At 36.7% G+C, this 14,337-nt stretch overlaps 3 protein-coding genes across 3 annotated transcripts; all 3 read right to left on the bottom strand.

Moving 5' to 3' along the window:
• Window positions 1-4,306: 4,306 nt before the first annotated feature.
• Window positions 4,307-6,358, bottom strand: LOC111277349 (uncharacterized). Its single transcript, XM_022863745.2, has 2 exons — window positions 6,189-6,358; window positions 4,307-5,509 (listed from the first exon to the last, which is right to left on the bottom strand). Exon 2 carries the CDS (start codon window positions 5,484-5,486, stop codon window positions 4,581-4,583), a length of 906 nt encoding a protein of 301 aa, XP_022719480.2. The 5' UTR covers window positions 5,487-5,509; window positions 6,189-6,358; the 3' UTR covers window positions 4,307-4,580.
• Window positions 6,359-6,876: 518 nt separating this feature from the next.
• LOC111277342 (hsp70-Hsp90 organizing protein 3-like) lies at window positions 6,877-10,131 on the bottom strand. The gene is made up of 7 exons (XM_022863732.2): window positions 9,162-10,131; window positions 8,171-8,459; window positions 7,848-7,933; window positions 7,530-7,753; window positions 7,382-7,448; window positions 7,236-7,295; window positions 6,877-7,131 (listed from the first exon to the last, which is right to left on the bottom strand). Exons 1-7 carry the CDS (start codon window positions 10,077-10,079, stop codon window positions 7,018-7,020), a joined length of 1,758 nt encoding a protein of 585 aa, XP_022719467.2. The 5' UTR covers window positions 10,080-10,131; the 3' UTR covers window positions 6,877-7,017.
• Window positions 10,132-10,356: 225 nt separating this feature from the next.
• LOC111277334 (elongation factor G-2, chloroplastic) lies at window positions 10,357-14,164 on the bottom strand. Its single transcript, XM_022863719.2, has 4 exons — window positions 13,765-14,164; window positions 11,893-13,307; window positions 11,070-11,582; window positions 10,357-10,733 (listed from the first exon to the last, which is right to left on the bottom strand). The coding sequence occupies exons 1-4, from the start codon at window positions 14,021-14,023 to the stop codon at window positions 10,566-10,568; spliced, it is 2,355 nt and encodes a 784-aa protein (XP_022719454.2). The 5' UTR covers window positions 14,024-14,164; the 3' UTR covers window positions 10,357-10,565.
• Between the last annotated feature and the right edge of the window lie 173 nt (window positions 14,165-14,337).

Here is a 14,337-nt window from a genome sequence, read left to right on the forward strand (position 1 = left end):
CATCATTAATATTAATTGTTACTACAAATCCAAACTTATCTTATTAGCTATTTATTCAAAACAATTACATTAATACATTTAGAAGGGATCTATCGTGCTATAACTGCATTTTATTGCGTTTTATAATTGAATTTTAAATCATAAAACAACATCGTCACAAAATGAAAAAGAGTCTATCGCATTGCCAAATGGATGCTAAATGTGTTAATTAGTTCAGATACAGGAATATCCTCACATTATGAGCAACGAAACGTAATTTGTCGTCTATTTATATATAGATAAAAACTTTTAAAATTTTATAACCATTATTATTATGTTAGCGTGAGTAAGTTTGATATTGAAAAATGATTCAATTTTTTACAACCTAACACCAAACATAAAATCCAGTGACAAATTTTATTAGCTAACGAAAAAACAGGCCATGTGCGCAAGCTTGACTTGCGAAAGAGAAAAAAGAATAACTGTTAGATCAGTATGTAGAACACGAGCAACACAATGATAGGGAGTTTGGTTATTAAGATTGGCACTATCCAAATACAAGAATCAACGTGGCAGTGGCACGACAGATCTGGGTTTGTATAATGAGCTTAAAAAAGGAAAAGTTGAATCGATCTGACACTTGATCTTAGCCGACGGGCTAGTATGGATTCATGTCTCAGAGAGATCACTGCATCATTGGGGCAGAAAATTTTGATGCTTATTGAATTTCTATTTCCCGCTTAAAAGGAAAGACTTACATGAAAGTTTTAAAGGTTAAGTTTGTAAAATTTTTTATTAAAAATAAGTAAATAAAATAAAAAAATTAAAATCGATAAATTAAAAAATTTTATCACATAAATTAAATGTGTAAAATTTGATATATTAATTAAATAAATATTTTTAATAAAAATATTAATAAAGTTTTTATTATTGAAAAAATATTGATTAAATTTAAATTATAATAATACTTTTCGTAATTTTTTTATAAGTTATTTTTTTTATATTGAATTTTATCAATCTATCGTTTAGATTTTTTATTAAAATTTTTATTAAATTATTTTAAAGATAAAATTTCACAAATTTCATATAAATAATTCTGTATAAATTTTGTCCGTCTCTAAAGTGTACTAAGTCTTTTTCTCTGTCATATTCTATTTCCGAAGAAAAAAAAAAGAATAGAGAGAAATCAACACGTAAAATGAACTTTTTTTATATAATTGTTAGAAAAACAACTCTGTTGAAATCAATAATTTGGAATTCAAGGATTTGAATTCTGAAAATGCAAATATGATGTAAGTTATATCATGATATAAATAATTTAACATGCATCTTATTTAAAAAAAAAAAAAAAAAAAAAAAAACCTTACATCTATTCTGAAACATAGCACCTTGAAATAATTATTAAATATTAAAAACTTAATTTCTATTTGAATACCTTAAATTCAAATCTTAAAGATTACGTAAAAGTTAATTATAAATTAAATAAAAAAATAATTATCTCTTATCCTGTAATTTAGAATATCTAATAATCATTGATATCGCAAGAAAAGTTTCAGCTCGAAGGAAAAGAAAGAAAAAAAAAAAAAAAAACTCGAATAAAGAAAACAGCTAGCCTGATTCAACCGTTAGCTATTTTAGATGAGTAACTCTCCAAGTTTTCTGTATTGACCATGACCGATTGATCATTTCATAGTCCATGAAGAATGGTATATTTTAAAATTATGGATGCAACTTATTAATTGAGACTAATATATTTTATCAAAGCAAGGAGTTGTGGAGGGGACCAAAGAAATTGTAGGTTTTGTCAAAGAAGAGATGAGAAAACAAAGCCAAGCATATTAATTAAATACATTGTGATCTTGAAAAAATTATACATTGCGCGATCAAAGTGGGGTTTCAATATCTTAGCTAATGTGACAAGTGTCATGAGTCCATTTCATTTCGATCAAGTAAGATGAACTCTCTTACGGCTTCTGCATTTAGAAAATAAATAAATAAATAAATAAAACCATTATATATCGTTTACATTAATGTTAAGTTTGATTAGTGTTTTTGTTTTCCTTTATATTTTTTTATTTTTTTTTCATAATGAAATAAGAAAATAACAAATAACAAAAATGTCAACTAAATGAAACCTACTAGTTAACATAGTATTTAATATGATTGCAAAATCCTTAAGTCAATGATTTATACGTTATTGTTATATTTAATATGATTGCAAAATCCTTAAGTCAATGATTTATACGTTATTATTATTATTATTCAAAAAATAATTAATTTCTATTGAGTTCTTAAATTATTATAATAGATCAAAGAATAAATTAAAAAATTCGGACATGCTTAGAATGATGAATGAGTCAACTACGAAAGAAAATAATGATCAAAGACTAGAAATTTCAGACATGGGTGCTTATTTATAATAGATGAACAAAATTTGGTAAAACTAATATGTATTACAGCAACTCTAGGTCCCTTTGATTAATGTTAAATTAACCTTTTTGGGTCTTCTTATATGCAGAACATGGAGAAAAATAGTAATACTAATTCTATAAGAGAAAGCAAGGAAAGCCTTACTTTGCTTGTTTTCTAAGGCTTGCAAGAAAAGAATAATACTATCAAATACGATAATAGATAGTAGACATTGGGGGACCAGCGTCCACTAAGAGAGGCGCAGGAGGCAATAACGTGGCTATAGCCTTAGCCACTACTCGGTCGTTTCATAATAATTTTTAATTTATGCAGATGAATGAAAGAATGAGAAGCTCAAAGTATAATACCCCAACTTGGCCGGAGAAACAAAGGCTTTTCTTCAATTTGGGGCTCTACAGGTTCATTCCCTTTCACCTTGTTTTTGGATATTCTCAGAAGCATAAACAAGTATATGGATCCATTTGGCCGAATTTCTCCACTACCTCATTAGACCTTTAAAATGTAATTCCCATGTCAAAATTTCCCCTGGTCGAACTATACTGTGAAAAAAAAAAAAAAAAAAAAAAGAAAGCTATGCCAAATCTTTTACTTTATTCCGTAGGCGGGGCGAGGCCGAAGTCCAGTCCCTTTCTGTTTTTTTACTCTTGGACTTGATATTTTAGGAAGCAAAGATGTTATGTTTTGCTGTTGGCAACGAATTGGCCCATCAACATGCCAACGGATCTTAACTTTTCGGAAATGGCCACTCAAAGATTAAGCGGATAAGCCCCAAGGCCATGCTTCCTAAATACTTTCACAGGCCCCTTTGTCTTTGAAAGGAAGCAGCTCAAACTCAGGCCATAGAATATATGTCTACAAATGAACAACTGTAAGTATTGTTATTTTGCATTTAATGTACAAATATTTAATACTATAAAAGATCTATATATATATATATATCACTAATTTTAGAAAAGATTCAGGTTTAATGGTAGCCTTGATTTGAAGGGTGCCATTCCCTTAGATCATGGCTACTGCATGCAGTAAGACAAGCTTCCTCCATTAAGGAGGTTAAAACACCACTATTGCAGATGTTCGCGAATACACGCATGTGTTTCATGCCGTATCGAGTTAGGCACCCACAGTGTGTTTCAAACAAACGAACCTGGAATGAAGATTTGGTTATAAACAATGAAGAAAGCAGACTAGTTCAATTTTGGGTGGAAAGTTAAGAGGAAAAGAGACTAATATCATTGATTTCAAGCACTGCCAGTTATCAACAAGTGGCAAACGAGGTTCTCTGACAGAGTTGAGAATGGCAGAGCCCTTTGCTAGTCGATACAAGATTGTTCCAATCAAGTCAATGCTGCCATCCAAGTGAATTCTGTGCCTCAAAGTCTCAGTAATCTGTTTGAACATTTCTGTCCTTGATCCACCTTCTGAATTTTTGTACTGGATAACAAATGAAATTACCAACATCCATACCTAGTCCACTGGGATATCATTTCAAACAAATAAACTACTTTCCCTGTCATGTACAAAGTCAAAACTAAAACCCAAATATACTAGTCTTGTTGGGAAATGCAGGTTTCTGATCAGTCTAGCAAACCTCTTTTGATGAACCAGTAAAATCAAATTTTAAACCTTATGGAACGATTTATAAGAAATTTAGCAAAGGAAAACTTGACTTAGTTATAAAGTTATAATACTGAAAAGGTATAAAGATCTAGCTAGATGAGCAATAGAAAAGAATAGGACTCCAAGCTCATCATATGCCATGAAAAGAGAATATCTGAATCTCTCTGATTAACAGTTTCCATGTGGGTTTCGGGCTCAACTCTATAACTGCCTCTCTTCATTCACTTGGAAGATAAGTTATTCCTTCCATTAAAAAAAAAAAAACAAAGAACAAGACTAGTTATTCCTTCCAAACCTGTAAATTGAACATGCAACTTCTAATGATGTCACATAACAGAGTTTAAGAATCACTAAGAATCAAACCATAATAAGTTAGAAAGGAGCACAAAGTTAGCTATTAACCACATAGTTCTATGGTTAACAAACATGTTTCATGAGGACACTCAATCCCCTTATTGTAAAAGAACAAAAACAACAAAGCTCTTGCTTCTGGTTTCGCTTGCCACCTGATGAAAAATTATCCATTCAACAGACAAGCAGTAAAAATAAAACTTTCAGTATTTCCCCCGCCATGAATACCACTTCAATTTCAACTGAAACCACAGTGGAGGTTCACCCAGAACCCCTCTTGCTAACCTTGAATCAAACACATCAAACTGTACACGGCTGAGGGAGTCCAAGAGAACTTGGGCAGGCACAGCCACTAGAAGTGCTTTTCGAGCCTCAAAAGGTACAGCATCAGCTAAGTCACGGGCTTTCAGCAAATGGGCATTGGCTACTGATGCCATTTCAAAAACTGCATCACATAAGCCCTCACGAGAATCCAAGCGGATCTCTGATCGACCTCCCTCCTTAACTAGCAGCCCATGCTTGGCTGCCACTTTAGCTGGTATGTAAGAAAAGTGACGGTTGCGGCTAGCATGGTATGGCAGTGACTTCAGTAGCAAAAGAAGGCCACTTGCCTTACCAACATGTGATGCTGCATGGTCAACTGCAGTAGACCTGATGCCACCAGACTGAAGAGTCATGTATAGAAGAGTCGATGCAGTATCCTCTGCATATTTCTCTAACTCCTCAATACTCTCTGGTAGGTCAGTAACTTCTTTGCTAGCATCATTGATCCGAGCTTCAACTAACCGTTTCAACCAAGCCTTGCTAATTTTACTTTCAGATATCACTGACGAGAGGGCCTGTGCTGTCGGGTGCTCAATCAATTTGTTAGCATAAATTTTGTCAATGGCTTCTTGCCACCAAACAAGGCGCATGAGACCAATCTTGGGATCAGAAGCAACATCCATAGCTCTGGCAGTTTCAACATTGAAAGCGCGGAGTGCAAATGCAGCCTTTCGCATGTCAGGAGGAAGCTCAAGGAGGCAGAGGTAGTGATGATAATCATAGCTCCGCACTTGCTGTACACAGTAGGAGAAAGCTGCCCTTAAGCTACTAGAAACACCGTTCATCAAACTCCCTACTGTGGTTCCTCCTGCAATGCATTAGTATATTAATGGCAAAAACAGATCACTTTCCAGGACAGAATTTCTAAAACTCCATTGTCAATGAGTATTTTCAATAGATAAAGCAAGCTAATGACAAACAGAGAAAGAAGATCCTGATATATTTACTTTAGAAATCCCTCATGAACTGACCATTTTCTAAGCCCAACCTTCCCATTTGCCTAAAAAATGCAATGATTTTAACTTTTATGTTCATACAATAAAAGACAAAGAAATGCAGTGAAAGATCCAGAGACAAGCATGCAATTTATTGAAGGTTACCTATCCAGGCAAAAGATATTGTAACTGAACCTAAGTATTAGTGTTTTAACACTAATTCTAGGTCACTCCATTCAATTACTAAACAAATCCTTTAGTACATGGATTGGGGTGGGAACTTTCCCACGATTTTTAGCAATTGAGAATACTTTATTGAAGACACTTATCAGCATCTGCTAACAGATGGGATTACCAAGGACTCATACGAAAAATGGGGTTTCTGAATTCTAGACAAACTTAACTATTAGCTCTCATACAAAGTAAATTGAGAAGTAATAAGTCAGAGAGACATTTCATCGAACATGCAAGATACATTATTAAGATCCAAAGTACATAGTAACCGATCTGAGCCCCCGAGCAAGATATTAAAGAGGACAAAGGGTAACATACCGAGAGTAATATAAGCGTTTCAAATGGAAGTAGCAAAACCAGAGACTGAGCGCGGCGAGCAAGCAATTGTTCGTGTGGAAGCCACAAGAGAAACAAATACGGTAAAAAATTTCAGGGGTTTCCCCCTTTTTCCTCGATGATGAAAACGACGTCGTTTGCGTTTTTACCTCTCTTTCCTCCTGTGCTCCGGTCTACTTTATAGGGGCGTTTAATTACTCTGAACTCGTCGACTTATTTACATTCGTGCTTTTAAACTAATTAATTAATTTCTAGAATTTAAGATTACGTTTTTAACTTATTTTATTCAATTTTTTTATTTTAAATTTCAAATCAACTTCTCTATATCCATAATCAAAGTTTAATCTTGTTTTATTTCGCATATTTTTGGCCAAATAATTATTGATTCAAATAAAATAAAAGTAGTTATGTAATCTTAATGCAAAAGGAAAAGATATAAATATATCCATAAATCCTTCCACTGGCCGTTAAAATGTGCATGTTACTTGCTATGAAAGTCAATTCCAGAATCCCATTCGCTTTAAGTAAATTCCAGACAGCAGTAACATTCTTTTCTGTACCAAATTGCTGATAAATTGATCAATATTTTGGTCCTGGTTGATCATTTGCCAGGCAGTTGAGGAGACTTCAACAAGATGAGCGAAGGCGGAGAATAAACGGGACAAAAAAGTTAATGAGAAAAGTTCACAGCAAATTTTTTAGAATTTCCAACTGAAACTAGTTTTTATGAATTAATCCATCCAAATTCACACAGCAAAGTACAAATTTACTGAACTGGAAAAAGTAAAAGTACTTAAATTTTTCTTCACATTTATCTGATCTGGACAATCCCAGCAGTGACCAGCTTTTGAATCTTGTTCATCACCATAGGATTCTTCGTGTGCTCCTGGGCTGCCTTTGGATTCTCCTGGAAATCAATCAACACCTGCCATCCCAACTCTTTTTCAGTAAACACACAAACAACAAGAATCCAAATATGATCACATTGTAAGTACTGCACAGCTGAACCAATAATTTTTCACCACTTACCTGTCTCATGACTGGGTCTGAGAGAATGTTTTGAATTTCTGGATCTTGCATTGCCTTGGCCTGCAACACACCAATTTAAATTTATATTGACATCCTAAGCAGCTTTTAGAACCCTAATGTAAACAAAAACAATAACAAATCCTCACCTGTCTTTCCTTCAATTCTTCAGGGCTCAAATCACCTCGACTAGCTTTGTTAATCTGTTCTACGCATCTGTAAAATAATTGAGGAAACAAATAACTATACGATACTACTGAAATAGGAACACAGAACCACAGATCTAAAGCCGCATACCTTCTAACACCATCAAGCAATTCCTGGTTATTAGGATCATGTTTCAACCCTTCCTGGTATGTTTCTAAAGCTTTGTCATACTCCTTCATGAAGAACTGAATAGCACCCTTTCTTGTGTAACCCTTAGAAAAGGTTGGATCGAGCTCAATGCACTTCTCAGCATCTTTCAATCCCTCAGGCAATGCACCCAATTTAGTGTAGCATGCAGCTCTATTGCTGTACGCCTGAAAGGCCCAAATGCATTTAACAGTCAATGAGATACTACTTTTTGTGACTTGGTCACAAACAAACTCACAAAAATAGAATAAAGCCTCTTACCTTTGGATCATTGGGGTTCCTTCTCAATGATTCTGTATAATACTTTACAGCCTCCGGATGCTTCTGCTGCTTGAAACATTCATTCCCTGCATATATGTTTGTGCAGTCAGCAGATGAACATTATAGGGGACTACTACTTTTGCTCACTCCAGCATGACTATTACATGTGGACTTAGACCAAACTCAAATGAACAGGACAGTGAGATGTAGCTTAAACTGGGAAAGACCAGTGGCCAGATACAACATAAACTAGTAAAAAGAATCTGAGATTAAGAACCATGATGGTGCAAGCAAAAACTAAACAAAAACTGATAAAAAAAGACCTTTCTCACGCTCCTCATCAGCTATCTTAGGATCAAAATACTCTTGTTGTTCCAGTTCCTTCTTTGCTTTTTCTGCATCATTTAGTTTCTTCAATGTGTCTGGATTGCGATGCTCTGTAAGAGCTTTCTGGAAAGTCTCAATAGCTGGTTCATAATCTTTTGAGGATTTCGCCATCTTCACCAAAGCAGTTCCCTTCCTGGTCAAAGCTCTTGCTATCATTTTAAAGTCTGATCTGAGCTCTCTACCTCTTTCAACAGCCTTGTCACAGTCTTTAATGCAGTCCTCATACTGCAGTCGACAAGTTTAGTAGGCAAGAAAAGGGCAGCGATGTTAGATATACATATAACCCATTGTGATCTATATATCCCTTAATGTAGGTTCTTTCCAAGCACAGAACAAGCTACGCCACATGATGCTGTTAGAAAGGTTAGGTCCAGTAGAAATAAGGGGAGCCAAAGAATGATTATGATAATGAGTTCAAATCTATCCAAATCCAAAAATTTGAAACCTTCAGTAATGGTATTGGCAGGATAGAATAAAAGGAGGCGAAAATCAATTAAAAACTAGGCCTTCCCCTACCCTCTCGCAAAGTCATCTTTTAAAGAAGAAGAATGCAAAATATGTTTGTGTTTGTGTGTGTATAAACCCATGAATACCAACATAATTAAGCAGATAATATACATTCTGGACGATTAGGAATGCCTGACAGAACACTCACAATCACGCCATCATAAAATCATACTCTGCAATCATGATAAGTTTGACACTCAAGATGTACTTTCATAAGTTCAAACATCTGAGAGTAGAAGTGACCCAACAGTGAACATCATTCTAAAGAAATATATAATCATTAATTATTGTATACTAACATGAAATTAGCATGAATCCTACTAATCTAAGCCACCTACATTTCGAGGTTTTCAACTAAAAGGCAAATGTAAAAAAATAACATCAACCAACAATTTCACAAATAGAAATAAATAATCATACCTTGCCGATTTCCAAATAAACGGCAGCCCGATTGGTGATGAACGAAATATCTTCATCATCAAGCTCCATTGCTTTCGTGTAATGCTGAATAGCCGTCTCGAAATCCTTCTTCTTATATGCAGCATTTCCAGCCTCCTTCTCCTTTAAAGCTTTCTCCTTTTTCTCCTTCTTTTCCTTCTCTTCCGTAATTTCCATCGGTTCTGGTTCAGGTTCAGGCTCTGGCTTCTTCACCTCCTCCTTAGCCGGTTGTGAAGGCGGCGGAGGTGGTGGTGAATCAGCCTCCGAAACCTCCATGTCATCCCCAGCTCCATGTGCCTTAAACTTAACATTCAACAAAACCCCCAAAGCTTGCATAACTCTCTGATCTTTCAAATACTCGTTCAATTTGCTAGGATTTCTCTGAATCTCCTGCATCGCCTTAACAAAATCCGGCTGCTGTAAATAAACCCTAGTCGTCGGATCCGCCGTCAACTTCGCCCACATCTCCGGGCCCTGAAAAGCGTCACCAAAAGGACTAGGCGATGACGCTGCCCTAGACCGGGAAGCCGAAGCCGAAGCCGAAGCCGTCGCCGCCGATTGAGCATCAGCCAAGCCGGACTTCAAGGCTTCATTATTAGGATCAATCTCGAGACCCTTTTTATAGGCCGAAATGGCGTCCTGGTATTGGTGTAAACCGAGGTGAGCCGCGCCGAGCCTGCTGTAACCTTTCGACCAGTCCGGTTTAAGGTCGACGGTCTTTTTCGCATCAGATAACGCGGCATCATATTGGAGGAGAGAAGCGTAAGCGGCGGATCGATTAGAGTAAAGGACGTGGTTGGTCGGAGAAAGGTTTATAGCTTCAGTGAAGTGTTTGATTGCGGTGTTGAAATCGCCGGAAGAAAAGGCGGCGTTGCCTTTAGCTTTGGCTTCGTCCGCCATTGTAAAGGAATTTGTTAGCTTTAATTTTGGTGTTTTGGGTACTTTAGATAGTGAAGGAACGAAACAGAGAAGGGATCTAAAATAGGGAAGTTAGAGGAGCAGACCAGAGACCTCTTGTGCTTCTGGAAGCTTCTTAATCTGCTAGGATTAGGGTCTGTTTGTTCATGGGCTGATTTATTTCCCGAATTACCTAACCGTTATTTGGTTATCGCATAAGAAGGTTTAATAGATTGGGCCCTTGATGGCTTTGCCTTTTTTTTTTTTTCAAGTATATGCATTTCCGCTATCCAATGGTTTTGTCCTTAATAAATTTGAAGACAGAAGCAGTGTTTGTGCTTACGAATTTGTTACTTTTGTATCCCAAACTGATACATGAAATTTAAAATTAAAAAAAAAAAAAAAGGGAAAAAGAAGAGTAATGTTGCACTTTATGGAGTGAACAAAAAAATTGTGCTCCTGGTAGTTGGGACGCCAGGAAAAAACAAATCAAGCGGCAACTTCTTGCCCTTTTGAAGCAAGCTCGTTCTGGATGTGTTGAGGAACAACATCAAACTTGGCTAGTTGCATGGTGTAGGATGCACGACCTTTTGTCATTCCTCGGAGAGTGCTGACATACTGGAACATCTCCGCGAGCGGAACTAGGGCATCCACCACCTGCAGTTATCCAACAGCAAACCATGAACAGTAGGATTACAAGGAAATTTATCCTCCATCTCGAATCCAAAATGAAATTATAGAACAACTGTTAGCATTCTGATACGAAGTTTGAATGGTCCAGATGTGAAAATGGAACTAAGTCATAGAATTGCAATGGTTCAGATGCCAAAATGGTACCAGATCTGGGCTTCTGCTGCCAAAGCTCTCTACCAACTAAGAGTTAATTATTAATATGCAGTTTGTCTAAGCATGTTACTATGTACAGTAAATGTTGAAAATAACAAATTTGAAAGCAACAAATTTAACAAGAAAGGACTACGTAATTTGATATACCTTGAGCCCACCAGGTTTATCACCAAAGCTGTTAATCTGGCCTCTTCGGGAGTTGAGATCACCAATCACATCACCCAAGTGTTCTTCAGGTGTGACAACCTCAACTTTCATTATAGGTTCAAGCATCCTAGGGCCAGCCTTTCTAATCCCCTCTCTGAAGGCTCCCCTGGCTGCCAGCTGAAATGCCAAGACACTTGAATCAACATCGTGGTAAGAACCATCTACTAGCACGGCACGTACATCAACAACAGGAAAGCCTGCAAGCACACCATTATTCATACACTCCGCCAGTCCCTTCATCACTCCAGGAATATATTCTTTTGGCACTGCTCCTCCCTTGATTTCACTCTTGAACTCATATCCACTACCTGGACCCATCGGCTCAAAACGTACAGTAATATCAGCAAACTGCCCTTGCCCACCTGACTGTTTCTTATGCACATACTTTACTTCTGAAACTTTAGAAATGCTCTCACGGTAATTTACTTGAGGTACACCAATATTAGCTTCTACCTTCAGGCACCAAGCAACCAAATTTATGACAATTAGAAGTGAACTTGATACCAACTTAAAATGCTAGGGGCAGAAGAAGTGTTGATTTTACCTAGGACAACTTCACAAGAGAACACTCTCCAACCCATAAACAGACGAGATAATAAGAATAGATCCAATTTTGCAAACAGTAATCTCCAAACAGATCAAAAGAATAGCATGCATGCGTGTGTATTTAATATTTTGCCTTGGTACAGTAATTAAATGCACACACAGTTGAAATGGATGATTAAGGGTATTAATATGTTTCACAATTAGATGTTCTACAAACCTTGAACTCTCTCTTCAGACGATCAACAATAATCTCTAGATGCAATTCTCCCATTCCTTCAATCACAGTCTGGTTGATCTCTTCATCCAGTGAGAAGTGGAAAGAAGGGTCTTCTTGAGCAAGCTTGATCAAGCCATTAGCCATTTTATCAACATCAGCTTTAGTCTTGGGTTCAATAGCAATCTTAATCACGGGATCAGGGAAGTCCATCCGTTCAAGGACAACAGGATGGTCAGCATCGCTGAGAGTTTCACCTGTAATAGTATCTTTTAGACCTGCAAGAGCAACAATATCACCAGCCAAAGCAACCTTAACATCCTCTCTACTGTTGGCATGCATTTCCAAAAGTCTACCAATTCTCTCTTTCTTTCCTTTGTTTGCATTCAGCACGTAAGATCCTGCACTAAGCTTCCCTGAATACACCCTGACAAACGTTAGGGATCCCACAAATGGATCAGTCATAATCTTGAAAGCTAGTCCAGAAAATGGTTCATCATCACTTGCTGTCCTTTCAATTGTCACTTCAGGGTTTTCAGGATCAGTCCCCTTCATAGCTGGCAAGTCAAGAGGTGATGGCAAGTAATACATAACAGCATCAAGTAACGGCTGAACTCCCTTATTTTTAAAAGCTGAGCCACATAATACTGGCACAAAACTGCTTCCAATGGTACCTTTCCTAATTAATTTATTAATGGTTTCCTCATCAGGCTCAACTCCTTCTAGATAGCTCTCCATAGCTTGATCATCTAATTCAACTATGGTTTCTATCATTTGTGACCGGTACTCTTCAGCCAACTCCCCAAGATCAGCTGGAATATCGACATAGTCAAACTTTGCACCCAACTCTTCCCCTGACCAGAGAACAGCTTTCATCTTTACAAGGTCAATCACTCCTTGAAAATTGTCTTCTGCACCAATTGGTAGTTGAATCACAAGTGGTTTAGCACCCAAATTTGTTACCATCATGTCTCTTGTCCGGAAAAAGTTTGCTCCTAGACGATCCATCTTATTGACAAAGCAAATTCTGGGTACTCCATACTTATCAGCTTGCCTCCACACAGTTTCAGATTGTGGTTCAACACCAGCAACACTGTCAAACAAGCATATAGCTCCATCTAAAACCCTGAGAGCTCGCTCCACTTCAAGTGTGAAGTCAACATGGCCAGGGGTATCAATAATATTAATTCGGTGCTTTTTCCAAAATGCCGTAGTTGCAGCTGATGTTATGGTAATACCTCTTTCCTGCTCTTGCTCCATCCAGTCCATTGTAGCGGTGCCCTCATGTACCTCACCAATTTTATAGTTTCTTCCTGTGTAGAATAGAATACGTTCTGTTGTTGTGGTCTTTCCTGCATCTATGTGAGCCATAATTCCAATATTGCGATAATCTTTCAATGGCACCTCACGCTTTGTCTCTGTGAAGAAACCAAAAAGATTTCCATCTCAGAATGTTACAAAGTAGCAAGAAATTTGTCATAATGTGTGGAGTCCAATATTCTCTTCTGATTATCCCTTAAAACTTAAGAGGCTTCTAGGCAAGAATGCTCTTGACTTTGTAATTAAAAACAAGAGTATTTACTAATGCGTATCAAATGAAAAAGATTGAAAATTCAACACACTATTTGAGTGTCCAATGAACCGAAAATTAGCTTAAACTGGCAAGTACACCAAATTTCAATGGCCAAGATATGAAAGAACTAAATTAAAGCTGAAACAAACATAAACCAGGTGTAAAAGTTGCAAAACATAAAACCCAAATTAAGGGTACACCAAATTACTTCAGGAAATGAACAATTTCAACCACATAACTTAAAAGACTAACACAAAACAAGAAAAAACAGAGCAAGAAACAGAGAAATAAAGGATATGTACCGTCGGCGGCCATAGCGAAGACAGAGAAGTTCCTTCTCTTCCCATGTTGATGACGGGAAATGGGAAATCTAGAGCCAATTCGGACACTTCCCAAGAACTGAGAGAGAGAAGAGGAAATTGAAGAAGAAAAAGAAGCTCGAGGAGGCAGACCCAGAAAACGAGTTACAGGAGATAGAGGGGCTGGCCTCCTCTGAGACCCATTTAGATTACAAACAGTTGCACTCGAACCTGTTACTCTCAGAGCTATCTCTACTGCCATTTTCTTCTTTTACTATTTCTCAGTTATCACTCTAACTCTCTCTGTTTTCTCTTCTTTGTTTTATATTGGCTTTGGTTGGTGATTTTTATGTGTGAGGTTAGGGATAACGAGCACTAAGAGGTTCTCATCAGTTTTAGCTTTGGTTCCGTCTTTTGCTGTTTTATTTCTTTTTATTTCTACAATTTTTTTTTCTGAACCCAAAAATTTGATAAAATTTCGCTATGTCTGCCATATGTTTGCCATCAAGTATGATTATAATAACCAAAATAACCTACCCTTTGCTTTATTTATTATTTTTTTTATAAAAAAAGTGG

This window comes from Durio zibethinus, chromosome 17, assembly GCF_047325235.1.
Source record: "Durio zibethinus cultivar Kanyao isolate XHJ-2024 chromosome 17, ASM4732523v1, whole genome shotgun sequence".
Lineage (NCBI taxonomy): Eukaryota > Viridiplantae > Streptophyta > Magnoliopsida > Malvales > Malvaceae > Durio > Durio zibethinus.

Excerpts from the sequence above, each read along its gene's own strand:
- LOC111277349 (XM_022863745.2), bottom strand. The coding sequence starts at position 5,486 with ATGAACGGTGTTTCTAGTAGCTTAAGGGCAGCTTTCTCCTACTGTGTA.
- LOC111277334 (XM_022863719.2), bottom strand. The coding sequence starts at position 14,023 with ATGGCAGTAGAGATAGCTCTGAGAGTAACAGGTTCGAGTGCAACTGTT. Across the intron at positions 13,308-13,764 it reads CTTCGCTATGGCCGCCGACG|AGACAAAGCGTGAGGTGCCA; the intron begins GTACATATCCTT and ends GTTTCTTCACAG. Across the intron at positions 11,583-11,892 it reads GTCTGAAGAGAGAGTTCAAG|GTAGAAGCTAATATTGGTGT; the intron begins GTTTGTAGAACA and ends TGGTGCCTGAAG.
- LOC111277342 (XM_022863732.2), bottom strand. The coding sequence starts at position 10,079 with ATGGCGGACGAAGCCAAAGCTAAAGGCAACGCCGCCTTTTCTTCCGGC. Across the intron at positions 7,296-7,381 it reads AAGAATTGAAGGAAAGACAG|GCCAAGGCAATGCAAGATCC; the intron begins GTGAGGATTTGT and ends GGTGTGTTGCAG. Across the intron at positions 7,132-7,235 it reads CAGACCCAGTCATGAGACAG|GTGTTGATTGATTTCCAGGA; the intron begins GTAAGTGGTGAA and ends TTGGGATGGCAG.